This window comes from Balaenoptera ricei, chromosome 5 (assembly GCF_028023285.1).
Source record: "Balaenoptera ricei isolate mBalRic1 chromosome 5, mBalRic1.hap2, whole genome shotgun sequence".
Taxonomy (NCBI): domain Eukaryota; kingdom Metazoa; phylum Chordata; class Mammalia; order Artiodactyla; family Balaenopteridae; genus Balaenoptera; species Balaenoptera ricei.
Window position 1 is genome coordinate 80004230 of NC_082643.1, and position 24646 is coordinate 80028875.

The window sequence follows — 24646 nt, forward strand, 5'->3', positions numbered from 1 at the left end:
CCGTAACTTGCTGTCTCTCAGAAGTTATTACTGAATAAAATTTCTATATCAATAACTGTATTATTTGGCAAATTATTTTGAAAGTGTCTGCAGATATGTTTTTCTTGTTATAAAATTTTTCTCTATAAACTTTAAAAAATAATTTTAGTCCATTTCTTTTTTTTAAATTAATTTATTTTATTTATTTATTTCTGGCTGAGTTGGGTCTTCGTTGCTGCGCGTGGGCTTTCTCTAGTTGCGGCGAGCAGGGGCTACTCTTTGTTGCGGTGTGCGGGCTTCTCATTGCGGTGGCTTCTCTTGTTGCAGAGCATGGGCTCTAGGTGTGTGGGCTTCAGTAGTTGTGGCTCGCAGGCTCTAGAACGCAGGCTCAGTAGTTGTGGCACACGGGCTTAATTGCTCCATGGCATGTGGGCTTTTCCTGGACCAGGGCTCGAACCCGTGTCCCCTGCATTGGCAGGTGGATTCTTAACCACTGAGCCACCAGGGAAGTCCATCTCTATAAACTTTTAATTTAAATACTGTACAGTTCTTGGTTTGTCTCCTGGCCAATGGCTGACATCATGAAAATCTTAGAGCCTATGATCATATGGCTTCATAAATGGGTAATTTAAAACTTTTGATTCTGTTCTAGGCATGAACATTTAAGACAGGGAGAGCACATTAGTTAAATGAGAAGAGACCAGCAACTCTCCTTGGCCTGTAAAAATCTTCCCTTGTTTATACAAGGACCAAAGTTTATATGTACCAATCTTGATAGCTTTAGAGCTATTTTGGAGAATGAAAAAGGATGAGTAGAACCTGGAAATGAAACTATTTTTGTGGGAGTTTCTTCTAAGGTTGGTAACTGATGTCAAGAGAGAACTTTATGGCTTTGTTTTTGAAACAGCAAGAGCCCCACTAAACAAATATTCTAATCAGCCTGTCCTCCAACTTTCTCACTTATGTGAATTGGGAATGTGTAAATTTGATAAGGGAAATGAGTAAAATTCTTTGTCTACCTTCTGGTCTCTGGGTCATATTTTACCCTTGTTTTGTATTAACCATTCCAAAATGCTTAAAAGCAGAAAATACAGAAGTCTCCTAAAAAATCAAGCTCAAAGGGTGAGATAAGGGTGAACAGTAGCGATGAGTGGTATTGGCGAGGTATTTTCACGTTTGCTTGTATTCTAAGCGTATGGCTCACGTGCATATGTAGGCCACGTATCTTGTTGAAAATCTTAGTCCAGTTTTGTCTATTTAGAGTGATTTTATAGATAGTTCATTTGAGCTTCTAAATCGGTGGTTTTCAAAGTAGGTTTCACATAACCCAGGGGTGTGGGAAGAAAATATTAAAACCCAGATTGATATTTGTTATGTTAATACTGCTCTACAAAGTATATGACATAGTACAAGAGGACGGTACATTTATTTGTAAACATACTTCTATTAGGGGTAGGAGTGTGACATTTTTAACTGATAACTGGTGCAAGATCAAAAAGGTGTGGCAAGTCCTGCTCTAGTCTCAGAGTTTCTCCAAGTGTGGCTGGAGAAATACCCACATCAACTATGCAGATGCTGGGGCCCCACCCAAGACCTGCTGAATCCAAGTCTCTAAGAGCTGAGACCCAGAAACCTGCTTTTATAAAACAAGCACCCTGAAATTTGAGAATGTCTGCCTTCCACTTGGGATGTAGGAAGGATCCCCATTTTACAGATGAGGAAACTGAGGCTCAGGAATGTTAAGAAACTTAAATCCAAGGTCATACAATGAGCAAGAGGCACAGGCTGATTCCACCCCAGGTTGATTAGGGTTGAAGAGGGGCACGAGTCTGAGTGCCCGGCCCATGCTGTGTGGTCAGAACCTCCGAAGACCAGGAGGTCACCACGCATGGCTGCAGGGGTTAATCGTGGAGCCAACCCCCATGTACTTTTTCTACCATGAGGCGCCAAGAGAAGAGTGACATCTGAGTCTCATGTCACAAATACACACCCTCTCCTTCTTTCAAACCCCTCCAGGGTTTGAAAGATTGAGTTCAAGATGACTGAAAAATGTGGTGAGCCAAGTTTCCCACTGCTTGGTCCCAAACATTGGTTTTCTTAAGGTTTTTGTCTCAGTTTGGGAGTAAGGTCCTCAGGGTAACATGGCCTCGTGATGGAGACCAAATCTCCACTGGCTACTCAATTCCACTCTGTGCCCATCTTTCTACAGACCACCAAGCAGCCTCCTTATTCAAACGGAGCAGGGCCACCAGAGTGAAACGTGTGGCTAATACATGTAATTTCTTTTCTCTCATATTCATCTAGACTGTGCTTCCACAGCCCTGCATTTATACCTTTATCACAACATATCCCAATCTCACAGTTAGCATTAGGAATCTTAATCAGCTGCATGATGTCTCCTCCACTACATGTGAAAAGCTTTTAGTCTTTCATTCAACAAATAATGTACTGAGTCTCACCTGTGCCACACACCATCCTAGATCTAGGCAAAAGGTGCTTGTTTATTAAAGTCACTTTAGTTGAAAAAAAATTGCTAATGGTCAACTCCAAGCATATTTAATAGATTTGCCTAGCATGTTGTTTCTTAGAGTGGCTGAGAGTGCTTCAAAAGTCAGCCTGTTATATGTCTACTATAACCTAATACATTGGAGGAACTTATAAATTTAGTACATAAATAAATGAGCAACTTATTTCCGTAAGTTAACAGAGAAAGCGTTTACCATGAAAAATAAATGTCAGCTTGTCTCTGTTTAATTATCATCAGCTTTAAAATAGCAGGTTTTAAAAGGAATGAGGTTTACTCTAGAAGAAAAAATAAATAAACAGAAAGCAAGAATTTCCACATTTTCATCATAAAGACTCATTGTACAAATAGGAGTCCCCTTGATGAAGAATAAAGTCCAAGTTCAAGAGCAGAGGCCACGTTCCTGTGACTGCACACAGATGACAAAACTAAGGAAGTCAGATCTGTACTCTTGTACTTGCATTTGGTGCTTCCTTCAGTCTTCCTAAGGCCTCCTGCTGGGAGATACTGATGAAGAGTTAAGATGAGAATGGGTGGGGGACAGGCGGGCAAGTTAGGCCTTGGGGATCAAGAGATACAGACTACTACGTATGAAATAAATAAGCTACAAGCACGTAATGCACAACACAGCGAATACAGCCAATATCTTATAATAACTATAAATGGAGTACAACCTTTAAAAATTGTAAATCACTACGCTGTACAACTGAAACTTATATAATACTGTACATCAACTATACCTCAATTTAAAAAAAAAAAAAAGAAGAAAAGATAATCTTGCCCTTAGGGTCAGGGCAGAGGAAGACAGAAAGAGGAAAACGGTGACTGGCTAACAGTTACTGAACGTGGACAAATGGGCGTGTGCTAAGAACCTGAAATTCTCTTCAATCCCTTGCGGATCTGCTTTGACAGTTACAACAATATGCTACCATCTGCCTTGGAAACCAGGGAAAAACATCTAATTTCATATTTATATGATAGTTCAACTATCAGTAAAAAGTGAAATGTAACTTCCTAGCGCAAGAAAACTACATGTAATATAGAAATAATCTTATATCAAAATCAAGATTTAACATGGTAAATATCCATGCAATGCAGTTTGCTAAGATCATGGAGACAGTGATGTCCACTTCTTTATATATATACACACATATCTATTTAATTGGAGTATAGCTGGTTTACGATATTGTGTTAGTTTATACTGTACAGCAAAGCGAATCAGCTATACATATACCTATATCCCCTCCTTTCTGGATTGTGATGTCCACTTCTAATCACAGCCAGTGCCTCACATTCAGAGTGCATCTATGCTGTCAGACTGTCCAGAATGTTTGAAAAGCACCACTATCATCAGCATCACTTTTGATAAGGGGTGGCACCAGGCTGCAGAAAGAAGACATTACACAGAGCAGGATTCTCAGCTGCTAGACAAGCTGCGGGAAAAAGCTAAAATCTGGAGTTTCTTCTCAACCTAAAGATTCTGACATTTGCCCTGACGTCCTTTGGTGGAGCCTGGATATTGGGGCCAGGGCTGCTTTTAACAAAACACATGAAATTCTGTTAATCTTTTTTGAAGCAGTTATTCACATATAAAGAATCTTTAAAAGTCGAGAGTTTTTAATCATGGTGAGCTCTCTGTAGCAGTCCTAAAATGTAAAATTAGGTAAACATGTAAATGCAGAAGTGTGTTTCCGTGCCAGGGAAAGAGACTTGTCTGCAGGAATACCTCACTTTCCCCTCTCCTTGTCCGATTTTTCTTCTTTCTTCCGTTTTGGAGATACCTGTGGGAAGCTGGGAAGGCTGTAGCTGTCCAGTCCTCCTTCCTCCTTGGACCAAAGGTTCAGACCCCTCCTGTGTCACACTAACTGTAAACAATATTTTTCAATCTCTTGCAAATCAGCTCTATCCCGGGCTTTTGTGTTTTGAGGACCTGGTGTGGCAGATTGTAAGCAGACCATCTCATAACTCCATGTCCATTCTCCCCCTTCTCCGTAACTGAATCCTGAATTTAGTTGGGAAAGCCATGCTCATAGCTAGAAAGGTAAGTCTTCCTAGCCTTTCTGGCAGCTGGATGTGACCAAGTAACCAGATGTTGACCAATGAGATACAAGTGGAAAGGTTGAATTACACTTCTAGAAGGTCCTTAATAGAGAGGGAGTGAGATCTTCTGACCCATTATTCTTTTTCCTGCATGGAAAGCAAATGAGTGACTGGAGCCCCAGCAGCCATTGTGGACCACGTGGTAATGTTGAGAAGGAAGCCAAATGGTAGAAGGTACATAAGTCGCTGATACCACGGCATCCTCTACCAGCCTGGACTGCTACCTCCAGACTTCTTTTACATAAAAGGTAAATAAATCTCTTTTTATAAGACATTTATCCCATGCAGCTGGACCTGATCCCAACAGGTACACTTAGGAAATTGTTGAAGGAACCACTTTGAAATATTAAGCATCTGGTGTACTAAATAGAATAGTAAACCAACAATGCAATTAGCAATGCCAACAGTTTAGCCTTTAAAAGCTCTGAGTGACCTTGTATGTAGAGATGGCTTGTCATCAAGCAAACCCAGGGAAATGTCTGTCTGTTAGGCTCAGAAATCATGTTTATGTTAAATAAGTACCAAAATGGAGTGATGACATTATGACAATCTCTAGAAATACATATTATTATTATTCTCACTTAATTAATGGGTAAATAGAAGGGATACATTCCTTGCCCAAGGTCACATGCAAAGCTGGAAATCCAACCAAGGTCAGATTTCAGAGCCTGTGTTATGAAACACCATAATAAAGTATCCTCCATGTTCATATTTTTCTAATTACTCTTGACCATCCTCTAAATTCTCCATCAAGCCATGTCTAAATGGCTGTCCTTGTTTATAAATTAGAAGGCTGAAACCCAGAGAGGGCTATTCATCCTAAAGGTCAGATCTGCACAGGTAATCATGGTGTCAAGAGTTTGAACTACAGGGACAGAGAGTCAAAGCCATTCTTGGCAAGCCAACCTAGTCTCCTCCTCATCTGTCATCTAATAGTCTAGCTGTTTAAATTGAAAGAAACATCAAGGGTCACTAAGGCTCAGTGTGGGAAAATTAGAAGCACTTCTGAGTTAAGACACACAGACACGTTTGTTGCTATATTTTAATCACAATCAGACATTAACATGGCACAAAACACTCCATCTATCTCTTTGCTGTTCCAAATCTCATGAACTTAAAACCTGAATTTGACACAAGCAGTTTAAATAATTATTTTGACCAGACTCCCCAATCCCAAAGGAGATTAAAAAGTAATAATGTAAAAAAATTAAGGTCAAGGTGTCCTGATATCACAGCTAATGACTAACCATTTGTTTACGGGCGGCTCCTGCTCCACCCTGAAAGCTGCTGAGCTTCCGCCTCGGTCCAACAAGTGGTTAGTTAGTAGTTCCCTGCGTGGTTGCCCCTGAAGGTAAACCATACATTAGGCACTTTAAGTGGGGGTAGTTACCTTTCTCGGGTTGGGTATAACGCTTGGCTCTCAAAAGCAAGATGGAGAATTTATAGTCAAACAGAATGTTCTGTGAATCTGTGCCCTTGGGATTAAGCGCTGGGATGTCAGCGCATTCTCAAGGACATCTGCACCAGATGTTCTGGGGGAGTCGTGCGGGTCGCCAAGCAGGCTGTTTAATGTCTGCGTGCGCTGTGGACACGAGCACTGTGGCCCACTCTGACTTTTATTCTCGTGTCTCGAGTTTTAGCCCATCTAGACGGTGGCACTCTCCATATTTAACAAGTGGTGTGGCCCAGGCGCTCACAGCCATCAGAACAGGTGCTGGGTGTCAACCACCGGGAAGGCTGCACCCATCTGCGCTGCAGTCATCAGCTGTGTCTAAGGAGCAAACCCAGCCCCATACGCCCAGCTCAACGCTGGCTTCCTTGCCGGCGCAAACCCCCTCCCCTACTCTGCCTCGTCCACATCTTCTCCCGCAGTAGCTGCCTCTAAAGCGGCCAGGGCTTCGGCCACCTCCGCGTCCTCATCCGCCGTCTCCCCGCTCGCATCTCCAGGGGAGCCCTGGGTCTCCTCCCGCCCGTTTCTCGAATCGACCACAGGCACGTCCTGAGCAGGATCCTCTTCTTTAAAGTATACACTTAGAACTTCAGTTGCCACGGCCTCGTTTAACGAATCCCAGCCTCTCTTCACGGAGAAGGGCATATTCAAACCACGCTCCCCCGCCCTGGGGTGAGCGCCTTCCCGGGGCTCCTCCTCTGTGTGGCCCTTGAAAAGGCAGTCCTTTTCTTCGCCATCAACGTGATCGGCGTCGTCGTCGGCTGGGCCCCACAGCCGAGGGTAATCCGGGGCGGGTATCTGGAGGACGTGGTCTGGGACTTCCCAGGCGGGATGCCCCGCCGCGCAAGACGCGCTGGAGTCGCCACTTCCGATGACACGGGTCTCTCCTGAAGCCAGCAGCACGCAGTCCGGTTCCCTGGCGCTTCCTCCTTCAAGGAAGGGCCGAGTCGTGTGACCCTTGTTTGCGGCACTGGCCCAGGAGCCCCTGTCCCCCTGGGGGCACCCGGCATCGCCAGCGAGCTGCAGGGCAGCAGCGGGGCCGAGGCCATTGACGGCCCCGCCAGTCTTCTCGGCGCAGGGTCCCCCCGCCGTGCCCCCCGGGAGAAGCGGTCCTTGTGGCGGCCCGCAGGGCTCCTGCGGAGCAGCCGTTTGGCCCCTGCTCGCGGTCCTCTTGGAGCTCTCGCTCGGAGGGTCATCCTTGTGTACCAGCACTTCGCGGCTCTGTTTGCCTTTTACCTTAACGGCATCGTCTTCATCTAACTTGCAGCTGTTTACTTCGTTGACGTAACCAGGGGAGGGCACTTGAACTGGATCGAAGAGATAGCTGGGGTGAGAAGAAGGGAGACCAGTCGGGTTAAGTATTAACTTTATTAATAACTAATTTTCATTATTAATATTTCTACTACAGGCTCTGCTGTTTTCTACGATTCCTGTTAATTTCCGTGATTACTCTTTTAAGTCTATATGTGTGCCTCATTAAATATATATAGTTGGTATAAAAACGTTCTACCAACTGGAAATAGATCTTAAGAAGGGACTCAAAAAAGGGCAGGAAGAAGTTACAGAACAAAGTGGGTCATGAAATTGAAAAACAAACAAAAAACGTAAATAAATAAAACAAATATCCAAGCACAGGAAAATAAGTGGTTAAGAACTGATGGTTCAACCCCTCAATGGAATATTATGTAGTCATTAAAATAGTAAGTATGAAGTCTGGACTAGCATGAAAGATACTTACAATAAATTTTTTTTTGAATAGAGCCTAACATCAGATTATAGTGGAATAACACTTATATATGTATGTAGGTGTGTGTGTGTATATATAACTATATCTATCTATATATAGATCTATATATAGATAGATATAGATACAGAATAGAACTAACATAATAAAGATAGTTTTGTTAAGGAAGCAAAATCATCAATTTTTCCCCTTTATTTTATACAGAATTATATTCATGTTGCCCAAATTTTTATGAAATAGAATCTGGACAAAATTAAAAGCACATATGTGACTGGGGTGTTTTCAGTGATGCCATTTCAGGCATCTTCTAAAACTCAAACTTTTCTTTGCATTGAAGCTCTCTGGAGAAATGTAAATTCAACCCAAACCAAATTCAGCCTCAGAGAAAGACAGCGTTCCCAACACACTCTGAGCATTGCACAAAAAAAGTTTAAAAATCCAGGCCTTGTGTTCTTTTAAATGACATTAAAGTGGTTCCAAACTCTTAATTGCCTGGCAATGGTGGTCATGCCCCAAGCTGGGTAAATGCATTGAACCCATGCAGGGTGTTTAAAGTGCTTGCATGGTAATCACAAATTCCTCCATTCGGATGAGACATTTTGTTCAATGTTACCTTTGTAGCATTTTACAGCACCTGCACCCCATCTGGATTACTTTTTGTTATCATCTGGAAAAAAAGGCATAAAAAGGAGAGAACAGAGTGAAGGACATTTTATTTTATTTTATTTTAAAAATAAAAAGTGTTCGTTTTATTTTAGGAAGATACATTAATTCTTTGAAATCAGAATGAAAGGGTTGCACGATTTAATTCTATATAAATGACTGAATATACAAAGTGTCAAATATAAACAGTAATGTGAAATAAATTGGCAGAAATAATTATTCAACCAGTAGCAATACTTAAGACTACCATTTGAAAAATCTTCTATAAACAAAGAATGAAAAAATACTGTTATAAGATTTTCCAGCACAGAATTGAATTCCATCCTAATTCATTACTATTATACTTCTTCAGTATTAGTGGACCCACATCATCTCCAGTCAATTCGTTGTGTTTATCATGTGAACCATCACAGGCAGGAAACGTCTTAGAATGCCAACACCTACAATTAGCTGCTTTAGTAAGACACAAATCTTCAATGTTTATTTCATTCACCACTTTGGGATTTTCCTTCTGTATTTTAAGATTAATCAAGTTATCCTGCTGCTGCTTTTGCTTCGGAAGGAATGGACGAACCGCAAGGTAGTGCAAGTACACCGAGGAAAGGCAATAACCAAAGCCAGTCTGAAACTGTGAGCCGGACGATCCCGGTAACGCTCTCGGGGACTGGGAGCTGCTTAAGATAACGTGGGGAGCTGCACCTTCAACATGCGGACCGCGGCCTCCAGCACCTTCCTGGCCAGCGGCACCCGCTCTTCTCCCGGCCCCGCCCGCCGGCGGCCCTGCCGCTCCCCGGCCGAGCTTCGGGCGCTCTCGGCCTGCACTGGGCCGGGGCGTCTGAATGACATTTTAATAGGAATTAAGTTTGCTTTTTCTTTCCTAGATACACTCAAAGTTAGTAGAGTTACAATTTTTTGGCAAAAGGATAACGTGATTCAGGGAGGGCACTGGTTACCCGGAATACCTTCACATATCTAAAATCACCGATTCAGAGTTCTCAGACATTTATTTACACTTGTCTCTTGTGCCAGACCTTTCCCCAACCCTGGGAGTTATGCCATCTCCATTTTGCACATGAGGAAAAAACAGGTTGACGAATGCTAGGGAGAGAAAGGTGGGACTGAAAAGGACCTGTGCGTTTTCTCTTCCATTGCCTTCCACGGGGGACATGGACTTAACTAGGGTGCAGCCCCCGTGCAGCAGCAAATGGTGTAAGAGAGTGGAGAGGTTTCCGCGCCAGGGGATTAGCTACTCAGTGTTAAAAGATGTCAGGATACGGCAGCTGATCTATACGTTCCATGTTACAGACCTGAGGAGGTTGGAGCTGGAGGGATCATCACAAGCTTTACTTGGACTAAGCTGCTCCTGTTTTGCTTTTCCCACCACGAGTCCCATCCCGGCTACGATCCCTGGACTCCACTCTCTGGCAATTCAAGGACACCCCCCTTCGGGCTTGCTGGTGGCAGACGGACTCACATCTTTGCTTCTTTCATTTCCCACCTGCCCTCTGTCCCCTGGCCTTTCCCAAGTTGCATTTTTTCCTCATGAGTGCCCTCTGAATAAAACCTTCTCTTCATGTAAAACTGACCACACTGTTCTGGTCTTTTCTGTGAAAATCCTAAAAATTAGTATGGAAGAATCTTTAAGTCATCTTCCATCTCTAACAGCTACAACCTTTAAGGAGACAAGCCAGTGACAGAATCTAAAGCCCTAGTCCCTTTGTCTCCATAAGATGCATGTGCTAGGGAGAGAGAGGGATTGCTCATCGTCAGCTGTGTCACTGCTTTCTCTGTTCTCTGTCCTTCCTTTCAATCACGGATGAATTTCCCAGGATGCTACTTCATAAGCCTTTAACCACAGAGAAAATTACTGGTGCCTTTTACGAAGTACAGACTAGTTGGTTGGTTAGAGGAAACTAGATTTACATCCCCCCCCCCCCCCACAAATATATCCAACATCCACATCCTAATCTCTGGAACTTGTGACTGTTACCTCATGTGACCATGAAAGAAAGTCTTTGCAGGTGTGATTACAGATTTGAGATGGGGAGATTGCCTGGATTATTTGGTTCAGGTCCCAGCTCTGCCGTGTAACTTTAGGCCTCAGCTATGTCATCTGTAAATGGGGATAATGATGCATCTACCACATAGCATTGTTGGAGATTATACGAGTTAATATTCACAATAAGCGTATACTTATTACTCAGCTCTGTCTGGATACAGCATGTTTAAAAAAAAAGACGGAAGCTTTGCACCGAAGAAAGAAAGAATCTAGTTGTCATGACATACATACACATACAAACAAGAGCATTAACAATACCAAGTAATACTTGTTTCCAGAATAAGGGCCAAATGGTATATTTCTATCAACTGGGGCACCAACTGAAAGACACACACCCCAAGTGCATCAAGAGTTCCACAGAGAGAGAAATCATTGGTGGCTTAGCCAGCCAATATGTGTACAACCTTTTCCTTTTTCAATGCACCCTCAATGAAATTACCCCATTTTCCAAGTCCAGGATTTTGTTTCCAGCCTCTGCTCCCCACTTATGTCCATCTGCTGCAAATAATTTATATATCAGCTGGATAAACAGGTTGAAGAGCCCCCTGTGCACTTCCTCCCCACCATCAGTCCCTCCCCTCCCCACTTGCGCCCTCAAAATCTGGCACGTTTCCATGCTTGCAGTACCTTTGTTTATCTTGGAATCTGTTTTTAAAAAGTCAGGAGGATAGAAGGCAAGAAAAAAGTCAAAGAAAAGAAAAAAAAGGGCTTTGGAGTGTTTGAGAGAGGGGCAGACTACAGGTCTTAATAATGTAATCGAAGCAATCGTGATATGTGAATCATTGAAAAATGTCAGGCAGGTGGGTTCCAGAGTCGTAGGTAGGGAAGGTTTTCTTCTGGAAAGAAGAAAGAACGAAAGAGACTTGTCTTGAGCAACACCTGGCTTTCCCAGCGTCTCTGAGGCTGACCAAGGTCATCCTGACCCTGAGGCACCCTCGCCAGGCTGGCTGGCTGTCCCCACCCTCTGGAAGTGAGATTACTGCTGAGATTTAAGAGCCCAACTCCAGAGCCTCTGCTTCCCTGTTTCTAGGAGAACTGACGTGTCATCTGTGACTTTCACCCGCTCCCCCCAACTTTCCTTGGAAAACCATAGGATCTGTATTTTTCTTCAAAGCCATGTAGTTATAAAAGGTGTTTTGATGACTCTCCCCTTTCGAGTCAAGTTTCCAGTCCCCCCACCCCCACCGGCTGCCTCCCTTTAGGGTGCACCCCCTGGGGTTCCTACAGACCTGGTCCCGTACCGAGGGCCACGCTCTGTGCCTCTCTCTCCCCAGCCCAGCAGAGGCAGCCTCTTCCTGGTTAGAGGTCCTGCCCTCTCTCACCACCCTGTGTTTTCCTTCCCCAGCAACATTCCTTCTCTCAATGAGATAGGCTCCAACATCCAAGGTTGGGTGACCGCTGACAAAAAGGGTGGGGACTAATGCATTTACACCCAACCCCTGCCTGCCTGTGTCTACAATGATTCTTCTTTCTATGATGAATCCTAACATCAAACCTGATCTGTTTCTCTTTTCATGTGTCCCTCCCACACCACATCTTGCTTTTAGCGAGGAGGTCTCCCATCTCCAGGTGCAAAAAGGAAATACTCCAGGTCCAGCGTGGCACATGGACATGGGGAAAAAAATATATGCTCTTCTGAAGTAAAACCCAATTCAAAACGGGCAGTCTGTCTCTTTCTCTCCCCCCTCACTTTGACAACATCTGGCTTAAAGGTGAGAACTCAGTTGTCTGGGGCCCTTTATTATGGAGCAGAATCAGAATTTGCTTTCTCTTTGGAGTGTAAAAGAGCAACAGAGAAACAAAAGGCAAAGCCTTCGCAACCATCATCTGGTTTCCACAGGAGAAAAGCAAACACCATTAGGATGGTGTGTCCACCCACTGCTGGCGCCTGCCTGCTCCTGGACTCCTGTGTTGGAGGTTGACTCTTGTCCTGTGCTTCGTGTTGAAATTACAGTCCTGTGTTTGAAGACGGGCATGCTAAAGCCCCATCAGTTACTAGTCAAGTCCCCTTGCGGGAAAATCGGGTTTCACAAGGGAGTTAGTGATGAAGGTGGGGAGAAACGGGGAGACTGGGGGGAGGCAGGAGTTTTGCAACCAGACAGAGAAATTGACTGAGTATCCATCAGGAAGTCAAGGAATATAGAAAAAGGCTCAACCCAGCCGGAAAGGGCTGCCTTTGAATAGTGATGATCTTAAAGAGTGACAGGGACAGGTCAAACGGACACAGGACCAGCTTGCAGGGGTTCTACTGGCCAAATACGGAACAACGTGAGCATCAGAATAAATACTAACATAAAGGATTATAATCCATTGAATAAAACAAGGGTCTATGAATCCTTAGGATATAAATCTAAAAAGGGGAAAGCCCTGACTTACAAGTAGACAGTCAGCTAACAAACATACAAGGAATAATGGAACTAGAGAAATCACCATTTGACAATGATCACAGTAACAGTTGACGTAAGCAAGAATCATCAACAGATGCTGAGACCAGCGGGTGAAAACTTGAGAAGGATGGGATATTTAGTCTGAAAAACAAGGACAGACTAAAGAGCTATTCCAGATTAAAGGAGACGGAAGAGACACGACAACCAAATGCAATCATGATCTTTTTGTAAGAGGTCATTATTGACACAACTGGTGAAATCTGAATAAGGTCTGTAGATTAGGCAGTAGTATTAAACCAATGTAAATGTCCTGATTTTGATTATTGTACTGGAGTTATATAAAAGCATGCCCTTGTTCTTAGGAAATTCAGAGTGAAGTATTTCGGAGTAGAAGGGCATGGTACCTGTAATTTATTAAAATGATTCAGGAAGAAGATTATGTGTGTATGTATAGAGAGAGAGAAAAATAAAGCAAATGCTAACATTTGCGGATTGTGACTTTATGAGGGTCCTTTGTACTTTTCTTGCAACTCTTCAGTAAGTCTGATATGATGTCAAAATCAAAAGTTAAAAGGAAAAAAAAAAAAGTGGGAAGTTTAAAAAAAAAAAAGCACTAATCTGATGTCAGTTCTGTTCTGCTTGTCGCCGGGCTAGGACCCGTTACCTACAGGAAACCATTGCTATTAAGCTATTCCCTATAAAGAAGCACATGGAGAAAGGTCTTGGAAAGGAGCTCATCAAAAGCCCACTGGCCTTTCTGGATTTAGTTGTCATTCTGAGTACGTACTAAAGACCTTTCCTCAATACCCAGCCCCAGGCACTACAACACTGAAGGCAAAGATGCTTCCTGTCCTTGGGCTGCCCCATCTCAGAAGGGGACTTATAGTCTAGGGCACTGGTGTTCATCAGCTGTCGGCCTCCCTTACTGAACACAAGCCCCTCGCAGGCAATGCCTAAGCCAGGGCAGCATCCAGCTTGCTTGGAGCACGTCACACCTGCTATTCAAATGAAGGAATGACTGGTGAGTGACAGGTGCAAATGAATGAATGGTGAGTATGAGCTTTTATAAATTATTCCAGTAGAAGGTTTACCCTTTTCCATGATCAAATCTCACTCCACCCAGTGGTCCAAAACCAAAAGCCAAGTGCATGACACGAGCTGAGAGAGATGGGAGGAACCGTGGTTCCTCTTCCCAGCTTGGGAATTACAGTTATGTAATTCCAAGGGTCAAGGACATCCTGCTTCGAGGGCTCTAGTCAATGAATGAGCTTTCAGAGCAGCTGCTGGCAAGTGGTTTGAGTTGATGGAAGTTGGAGTGTTTGGAAGAGACATGATAAAATTAAACACTTAAATTTCAACTCCGTTTTGAAAAACCAACTTGCCAGTGTTTAGAAAACAGTCCAGGATTTCACCTTAATCTGGCCAGCAGGTGAAGTTGAAAAATATGTAGTGAGTCACTTCTGGGTACTGACCTCTTAGACTCAAGCGGATTGGATAAAAATAATTACCACACACTGAAGAAACCACCAGGTGCTTTATAAAAGAAATTAAAGACTGCCTGCCCAACTCCATAGACAGTATTGAATCTATAGTGGAAAAAGGACAAGAAGATAATTCTTGACTACTACCCAATCTCTTTCCTCAGCAGAATCATATCCTCCTTTCCGGGAAGGCTTTGAAAACTCTCTGGGACAAAATTTTCTGGTGTGTTCCCTTTTCTCCTAAAGAGGCTGAACTTCAGTGATTTTGGAGAACTGGAGAGACTATAAGAAGACTGTTATTATCAGCACCATCAAACAGTCCATTCGATGCACTCCCAATAGTCAATGTGCTACCATATATGTCTCAGCAGCACTTAGAACTGGGTTTGATGGAATATTTGTGCAGAGGTGTGTTCAAATGTCCACCCCCATCCCTGCCAAAGGGTTCCGCGGTCAAACAGGTTTGGAAACAGCAGAGATGAAAGATGAACACATTCATAGTTATGAAAAGGAACGATTTCACCTTGTTTAACTCAGTATTTCCCAAAATTATTTGACCACAGAACTTTTTTTTTTCCCCATAAAAGATATTAACAACCAACAGAACTTGTGTTTTGTGGACCTCTGGGAAAAACAACTGTCATGACAGTCCTAATTATCAGGAGGGGTTTTACGCCCCAAACTAATTATTGCCAGGTGGTGGTTGGTGTTTTGGTGAACTCAGCCAGGCAAAGTCTGTGCCAGGTGTGAGAAATCCACCTTCCAGCAGTGGCTTCATCATCAACCATGTGGATGTGGGAAAGTTGTGTAATCTCCTGATTCCTCAGTTCCTTTATCGGCCCAATGAGTCCATGACATCAAAGCTCTCTTCCAAATCTAACAATCGAAATGGTGAATCAGCGAAGGAAGGTTCCTCCCCTCCTGACCCTCTCTCTGACTTGGCTCACACACCTTTATCGTTGAACACCGAGACAAGGCAGGCACCAATATCACTGTTTTGCAGGTGGGGAGCTCTGCTCAGTGGTGTGTGAACTACCCCATCCCAATACTGATGGGCTGCGTTTGGGTCCCAAGTCCACAGTCACCCCAACCCATGATCCTGACTGAATGCACAAAGCTTCTCCTCCTGTTTCCTTCCTTCAGGCCCCAAGTTCTCATCTCATTCCCTTAGGTCTGCAGCTCTTTGAAAAGGTCTCCTTGGCTTCTTTGCCATAGGGTCCTGCTGACCAATGCCCTGGAGCCTTGAGATGGGGAGAGTGTGTGTAACAGCAACTTCCCTGGGAGGGGCGAAGACTCAGATCAGGGGGACTCTGAGGGAGGAGGAGGTGCACCTGCTGGACCTCCTTCACTGGGATGCGCTGGGGGAGAGAGGGAGAGAGAGAGAGAGAGAGAGAGAGAGAGAGGGAGGGAGAGTGTGTGTGTGTGTGTGTGTGTGTGTGTGTGTGTGTGGCGGGGCTGGGGTATGTGCGTGAGGCGAGACGTATAAGCATCTGAGAAGATTTATCACACCAGCAAGTCAGCACAGTGGTTTAATGAGTAATTTAGGGCCAGAGTTGTGGGTTCCAATTCTACCTCCACCATTTATTAGCTTTGTGACCTCTAGGCAAATTTCTTAGCCTCTGTGACCTTTAGCTGTCTAATCTGCAAAATGGGAATGATAACAGTTCCTGCTTATCAGGATTGTTTTGAAATTTAAATGAGATAAAAGTATGTATGGCATTTACTGTAATGTTTGGCATCCTGCCAGTACTTATTAATGATTACAAGTAGTTAACATTTGAGTGTTTAATATGCATCAAGCACTGTTTTAAGAAATTTCATTTCAATTTTACAATAATCCTTTAAGATGGAAACCAGTAATTATTATTATTTTGGCTGAACTGCGCGGCTTGTGGGATCTTAGTTCCCTGACCAGGGAATGAACCCAGGCCATGGCAGTGAAAGTGCCGAGTCCCAGCCACTGGACCACTAGGGAATTCCCTATTACTTTTTTAATTGAAGAGTAGCTGATTTGCAATATTACATTAGCTTCAGGTGTACAGTACAGTGATTCAATATTTTATAGATTGTACTCCATTTAAAGTTATCACAAAATAATGGTTATATTTCCCTGTGCTGTACAATATATCCTCATTGCTTATCTATTTTATACATAATAGTTTTAATCCCATACCATTGTCCTGCCCCTCCCCCCTTCCTTCTCCCCACTGGTAACCACTAGTTTGTTTCCTGTATCCGTGAGTCTGTTTCTGTTTTGCTCTATTCGTTGGTTTTATTTTTTAGATTCCACATATATATGATATCATATATATGATATTTGTCATATGATATGTCATATGATATATATATTTGTCATATGATATGTCATATGATATCATATATATGATTTATCATATGATATGTCATATGATATCATATTTATATATCAGTATTTGTCTTTCTCTGACTTCTTTCACTAAGCATCATACTTTCTACGTCCGTCCATGTTGTTGTAAATGAGTAAATGTAAATTTCATTCTTTTTTTATGGCTGAATAATATTCCATTATATATATCACACCTTCTTTATCCATTCTTCTGTTGATGGACACTTAGGTTGTTTCCATATCTTGGCTATTGTAAATAGTGCTGCTATGAAAATTGGGGTGCATAGATCTTTTCGAATTAGTGTTTTATTTTCTTTTTTGGATATATACCCTGGAGTGGAATTGCTGGGTCATATGGTAGCTCTATTTTTAATTTTTTGAGGATCTTCCATACTGTTTTCCATAGTGGCTGCACCAATTTACATTCCCACCAACACTGCACAAAGGTTGGGAGCCAGTATTTTATAGATAAGTAAATGGACATAAAAGCTAGAAAGTGGTACAGTGTGGCTATTATTAATGTTGTTGTTATTGTTTTCATTATTATTAATACTTCCTGATTATATATTACTTATTATATAATATTTATATATTTCATACTATATTAATATAATACCTCTTGTAGGTTTTGTTGTTTTCTGAGTCCACTGCATTACACAATAAGAAGCAGCTTGTGATCCATTAGCTTTTGCAAAAGGGAACTGGATCCTCTTGATTTGGGCCCTGATAGAATTTCATAGGTGTGGTTTCATCAATTGGCCACCAGATGGCAGTATAGAGTGGTTATTTAATTTAATTTCAAGAGAAGGACTTGGTATGGGAAAGGCCTCAAACAGAATTAAAGGCACAAATAGTGTAGGTGCTTTGCCATGTGGTGAAGTTAGGGAGTAGGTGATGTGGTAAATATTCAGACAATTATTGTGTTAAGTCCTGGTGGCCATGGCACCACCTTATGGCAGGGTTTCCTTCAGCTCTGACTGGGCATGGGATTTATTCTGTAGTCTGGCCAGACCATGGCGGGGTCAAAAAACTCTGGCGATTCTATAGACGCCTCTTTTCACACAAATGGGATCTGTCTTTCTGGACAATAATTCTGTGGAAGAGGCTGCAGGAGGAAGGAGCCTATGGGGTGTGGAGGGGTTCAGTTTCTCCCGTGTTAGCTCTGATGCTGCTGGACCTGCCCGTTTCACTGCTCCTTCCCTATGGCCATCCTTGTGCTGCCCCAGGCCCCGTGTGCTGCCCATGGTGTGAGCTGGTCTTGGGGGCCCATCTTCTGGATGAGGGTAAGTGGCCATGAACTAGGAGGTAAAGATAAGCTATAAAATAAATATGGCCCAATTTGAAAGTTTTTGTGGAAGAAGCCTATTATTTTTAATTTAAAATAAATTCAGAATATTATGTTTGAAAAGGCAAAATTTGCATGAATTATTAGAATTAAACAGAAGGCTTTTTTTTTTTTTTAGAGAGAGGAAAGTGAATGTAAAGAAGGGAAAAAAACCTGATATAAGCACGTGACAGTAGCTATAACAGAATAGAAGAAGAAGACAAATTCTGTGAGGGTTGTTGAACAGAGTTATCATTCATCTTTTTTTTCTTGTTGTTGTTTACTTTAAAAAAATATTGATAGCAATTATGCCTGCATAGTTTATTTAAATTTTGTGAGTTTTTTACACTTATCTGCAATAATATTTGCGTAAAAAGTCAAGTATCCATTTATACTTAGTGCTGCTACTAAGCTCTCTACTCTGTGTCATTGATCTACTTTTGCCAAAACCACTGTTCTTATTACTCTAGGTTTGCAATATGTAATAACAGAGAAAGTTCGTCTATCTTATTTTCTTAAAAGATGTTTTTGGATATTTTTAGCTCTTTGCAATTTCATATAAATTTATTTTTTTTAAATTTTATTTATTTTTTTATACAGCAGGTTCTTACTAGTCCTCCATTTTATACACATCAGTGTATACATGTCAATCCCAGTCTCCCAATTCATCCCACCACCACCCCTCCCCCCGCTTTCCCCCCTTGGTGTCCATACGTTTTTTTCTCTACTTCTATGTCTCAATTTCTGCTCTGCAGAAAATTTCAAATTCTGTTGGTAGCTTATGGTCAGCCCTCTAGACCAGTTCCTTCTTCCTGTACTCTTGGTGGGAACAGTTCTAGGGAAAGTTTGAGAAGCTATGCCCCTATTCTCTGGACTGTAAATTCCTGGGAGTAGGCTCCTGTCTGGATCAGATGAGATGCAGCTCATTATTGAATAAAGACTAGGGTGTATGGGTGACGGGGCGGGGATCCTGGTAAGCACTCTGAGAGGCAGAGGGCACGGGGTCCATAAGGCATCCTCCTGGGTCTGTGCGGGCCGATAACTCGCATTTCTAACAAGCTCCCAGGTGGTGCTAATGCTGCCCTCTGGGGACCACACTTTGAGAGTTCCTGCTTTATGGCTTTATGGAAATGAAGGCAGGCAGACCTCTTTGTTTTGCTCTGTTGCTGGTTGGTCTAGGTGAGCTCTACTTAAAGGGGAAGGACTAACACCCTAAGAACGCTTGTGGCTTGGGGACTTCCTGGCAACAGTGAGGTGGCTACGGTTACCACTGGCCCCTTTTGGTGACTGATGATATGGCCCAAACCAAGTTGGCCGAAACTAATACCTGTAGTCACTACTGCCAATTGCACTCCCAATTGGTGCAGTTTACAATCCTGTTAAGTTTCTAAAAATATTGTCTGTTTTTCAGAATTTTCTTTTTAACAGTTTTTAATTTATGTTCTTTTATCCTTCTCTATGGGCGTTATAGCAGGAAAAAGTTAAAATAAACCACGTGTCCAATAATATGGGATCAACCTGGACAACCTAAATGTTTACTAACTGAGGAATAGATGAAACAAACCCAAGACATTGGGCTGGTCCACTGCCTGTCTGCTCTTAGGCTGGTCCCTGCCCCCTGCCCACTCAGTTTCTCAAGGCACCGTAATGCTGAGGAACCCTTGCCCTCTGGATCTGGGTAGTCCCACCAGTGGAAGGTGCTGGCGGAAGACTAGAGGGGGAGGATGGGGGATGTCAGGGTATGTTTCCCTTTCTCTCTACTTTGGACAGTATGCTGTTCATCCTGGTAGTGGCCAAATCTCCTGCACAGCAATAGATGCCCAAGAGCCCCACCCTCCATGGTGCCAGATAGAACCATGGTGCCTCACCATGGCTCCAGCCATCGCCCCAGCATCTGGTTCTGTGTCTCATCCTGGGGTGGTAATGTCTCCCTGCCTTGCCCATCTCTGCGTTGCCTCACCATCTCATTTGGCTTCCCAGCTCTTCCAATACCCACATAACCCACTGATTATAACGTCCCTCTGTCTGAAAGGAAGAGTTCCCATTCCTGGCTGGACCTTGCCTAATACAAATAATATCCGGGTCAAAGGCTTTCTAGCTAAGTTATTAAGTAATACACAATAACAGTATTGGACTCTGCAAAAATTGGTATTATCTATTGTATAGGTTGCTGCTTGTTGAATACCTGACATGGGAGGGGGTGTCCACAGTGGCTGGGGAAGGGACTTTAGCCCCTCCATCAACTCCATCAAGTTCTCTTCCCTTTCCCACCCAAAATCAGTCTGCTTGCTGTGTAATGTAACTTCCAGACAAGTCTCCTATCTTCCCTTCCAAGCTCTTAAACTCTTCCTATATATATTCTAAAACTGCCACTGGAGAAAGTATAGGGGACACATGGACCTTCGCACTATTTTTAGTAATCTCGTGAAAGTACTCAACATCATTCACGCGTGTGGGTGACAGTGGTTAATATATGTTTCGATGTTCCTCATGTCTGCTAAAATACGAAGGGTATCTCCTATTATTCACATGGGCACCTGGCCGTATTAACCCATTCCCCGTTATTAATGTAGTGGCAGGAAGTTTATTTTTAATATGCCCCTAAATCCTTCAGTGAGTCTCTAATTCAACAGTTTAAGACAAATATCTAAAACTCTTAGAGTCGATAATCCAGATATCACCATGTGCTTATCAATTGCTTTTGAAGTAAGCCTTTAGGAAGTCATGCAAATTATCACAGACAGCTCTGAAGTGAAAGAGATAGAGAGCTCAACTAATCACGTACACAATCTGACTTAAAATGACAATTTATCATCAATGATACGGGATTAGGTATTTACCCTGAATTCTACTACTTGGGTAGAATCTTGTTCACTGATGAACCAATATACCATATCACTGAAAACCAAACCAAACCAAACCAGACCATTATCAGGGATAAATGACCACAGCACCAAGATTCAGACCCAACTGAAGATGGGGGCAGGCCATGACCTTCTGGGTGTTTTTTAGTTTCAGGGAATATGCACAAGTACACTTTGGAGAATCTTCAGATGGTACAAACAGTTTATTTGAGAAGAGGATTTTAAAAATTTGAAGTGAAGATGACGTGTTTTCACTTAACACGTGCAGTTCTATGTCTTTTTCATGTGGGATTCAGTGGCCCCCTTCCTTCATACTCTTGACCACCATAGTAACTGTATCATCTGACAAAACTCATCTCAACTCAGCTTGGTGGGCTGATCTTGACTCTGGATGATTGGAAGCTCAGCGTCACCAATCTTTAGTAGGGAATCTGCTTAAAAACATCCGAGACACCCTTGCATTAGTGCATGATTGATTTCATTTTTACGGCCACGTTAACAGAAGGACTGGTCAAAGTACATGTATAAAATCATATATGGGTTTAGAAGAAGAGGAGGAAGAATTTTAACATCCAGGACACAGAAGACAGTCTGTCTATTGTAATTAAGGGAGTGGGCTCTGGAGTCAAAATCTGGACTGGCCTGTTCTAAGCTGGATGATCTTGAGTAAGCTGCTTGACTTCTCTGAATCTCAGCTTTGCCAACCATTAGACAGGGGAAACAGTAACATCTAATTGTGCAGGGGTCCTATGAGAATCACATGGCTTACACACGTGATGGGCTTGGCAAAGTATGACTGGCAAGTAGTAGGTTCTTAGTAAATGTGGGCTGCTCTCATCTTCATGGCCATCGTCTATGAGAATATTAGTTAACCACTGGCTTAATGACTTTTAGACACTGTGAATAGAAATGGGTGATGTTCTGTCCAAATTCTCCCTGAAACCCCATGGGAATTAGGTGTGTCTCCAACGCACAGTATGTCTCCAATGTTGATAAGTAGCCTTATCTGGGAGGTGGAAGAAGTCTGGAAGAAACCTGAAGCATTTAGAAAAAGTTAAGTTCTGGAAATGATGAGGAAGTTGCAGAGGAGGCGACGTGGAGAGACGTTTATATAATACAGTCTTGTAAAGCTATAAATAATGATAGCTTTAAAAGCAAGCACAGCTCAGGGCTGGATGCTTGCAATGAAGTAGTTCTGGGTAATTCCCAGTATCCTAGATGTCCAAACCTCAGCGAATCTTAGAGAACATCCTACCACCCAACCACCTTATTTTATAAATGTGCTTCTGGACTCAAGGCTGGAAGCATGGACTGGTCAGAGGACAAGAAAAAACAGATTGTCCCATGTTTGCAGAAAACCCTATATGTGCAGAATTGGGTCACCAATGTTTCTTTGAAGTACAGTAAAAATAGTTTTTGCACTTGAAAAGACTGAGCATGGTTCTGAGGTCTCAAATATCCCTGAGCACTTAACTGAGGACAAGACACTCTGCTAGTAACTAGGACACAAAGAGGTAGAGATCTCTGCAGTTTGTTAAAGGGCTCACCACCCATCATTCATGCACCAAATATTTCCTGAGCACCTATTATGTACAGGTACTGAACTTGATTCCAGGGAGTTGAAAAGAGTTCACAGTCTAGCAAGGAAGACAGATATATAAATACATGACTAATAGAGTATTAAAAGTATGAGATTAAACTATGTCATACAACATGTTACATAAGGCAAGGAGCACCTGAGTAATCTCGGGAAAAGATTGGAGGAGACTTGTGGCCACAGGTGAGCAGATAATGGGGCTGGTGGGGTTCCGGACCACATTCCAGGGGATACTACCACTTACACTCTCTTTCTTAGTAAGCCCACTCTTTTCTCTACGTGTGCACTACCCTTGCTTTGTCCTAAAACATTATCATTTTTTCTTACCTGAATTTACTGCAAAATCCTCGTCTCCTGCATCCACCTGTGTCTTCTAAAATAATACATTTGCCACATGGAAGTCACATGATCTAAGACATAAATCTGAATCTTATCATTTCCCTGGGCCTAAAACTTTTCAAAGGTGTCTAAGACCCTCAGGATATTTAACAACATAGAATAATAAGAATGACGATAAAAACAGCAAACTTACACAGAGTTTCCTATGTACCAGGTGTTAATCCACGTGCTTTATGTGTACAATTGGTCCTCATTATTTGTGGATTCCATAGTTGTGAATTTATCTACTGGCTAAAATTTAATTGTAAGTCCCAGATGAATAATTGCTGTGTTTTGGGGGTCATTTTTGGGCATGTGCAGAATGGTGAAAAATTGGGAGTGGCCTGAGGTGCACGTTTCTAGCTGAGCTCAAACAAGGTAACACTCAGCCTTCTTGATTCAACCCCATATTGTAAACCTTTCAGTGTGAAGACTTGTATGGGTCATGCCGTTTGTCCCGTTTTAGAACTGTATCCCCTAAACAACAAAAGTAAAGAGGAAATAACAGAATTCTACTCAAACCTGAATGAGTCAGAAAGAATAGACTTTGGGGATTGCTCTGTCTACTGGCTTTAATGTTTCAGGTAATAAGAACTGTAGTGGAAGACCGAATAATAGAAAATGTAATGGAAAGTGGAAAGAATAGACTTTCTTCCCAAAGCATTAAAAAAAGAACAGCTTACCTGTTGTGGAGATTGTCCATTAGGTTTCTCTAGAAGTTTAACTTCTCTTCCTGCAACCAAAAAAAAAAAAGAAAGAAAGTTCAAAACTGAGGTCTACAAGTTGCCTCCTTTTCACAGCCAAGTTGCATCTTGAAAGCCACAGCAGAAAGCATTTCCTGAGGGGCCCAGGCAGTGATGTGTGGGAACAGAATTCCTGGCCTAGAACATTTAGCCCAGGCAGGCAAGGGCTTTGAAATTTGCCAGCCTGAGTTTGCAGCCTAGCTCCTAATACTCAATTAATGATCAATTAACAATTTACCCAAATGTCAGTGTTTCATCTATAACATATAGTGAGATTTAAATGGCACAACAGGAAAGCTGCTTGTCATATGCTGGGCATGTTGGAATTGTGGAATTCCATATTGGAATAACCAGAAGCTATTGTTAGTTATTGCTGTTGATAAACATTACATGACAATACACCTCTTCTCTGATGGGTAAAGTTTCAACTAAGCTGAAAAATAATTCAAGGAATTTACTTCTTGGAGACATATCAAACAATCAAAGTTTCAATGAATATATGCATACTATTTCAATAAAATACTTAATTTAGAAAATAGCTTTGCTTATAATGAAAATAACGAGATATAGAATTTGAGAAAGTAAAGCAAATGTTCAGATTTTTACCAACTTCTCTGTGATTATTAGAATAATTCACTATACATAGACAAAACTTTTTAGAGAAATGCTCTTAGCCCACTCCCAAGTAAACTACATTTTGGGATAATGAATTCTGCCTTAAATTTATCATACAACATTAGAATGGTTATATTCTTTTGGAAATTCAATTTCATATTGTCAGCAATGTCTTTTCACTCAGTATTACTTCTTACTGTTTAATAATTCCTTAAAATCTAATACATTGCTCAAATGTCAAATGAATGTTATTCTTAATTTTTACCAAGTACTTATAATTTAACTCAAATATTAGTTGAAAAGGAAGACACAAGAAAGACAAAGCCCAGGCCTTCAGGGAGCTAGCCATCTATTGGGAAGGGCAAGGAGGCAA

General features: G+C 42.2%; 1 protein-coding gene and 1 pseudogene across 3 annotated transcripts in view; both read right to left on the reverse strand.

The window, feature by feature from the left end:
* Nucleotides 1-5616: 5616 nt before the first annotated feature.
* The window catches only part of C5H4orf19 (chromosome 5 C4orf19 homolog), an 83419-nt gene continuing 64389 nt past the window's right edge, over nucleotides 5617-24646 (reverse strand). For all 3 annotated transcript variants that reach the window (XM_059924147.1, XM_059924146.1, XM_059924148.1), the window contains 3 exons: nucleotides 23599-23648; nucleotides 8411-8464; nucleotides 5617-7377 (listed from right to left, as the gene is read on the reverse strand). In XM_059924147.1, coding sequence (XP_059780130.1) covers nucleotides 6444-7377; nucleotides 8411-8442 — 966 coding nt within the window. In that variant the 5' untranslated portion in view covers nucleotides 8443-8464; nucleotides 23599-23648 and the 3' untranslated portion in view covers nucleotides 5617-6443. The remainder of the gene's footprint in view (nucleotides 7378-8410; nucleotides 8465-23598; nucleotides 23649-24646) is intronic.
* Nucleotides 8750-10001, reverse strand: LOC132366248 (CDGSH iron-sulfur domain-containing protein 2-like; annotated as a pseudogene).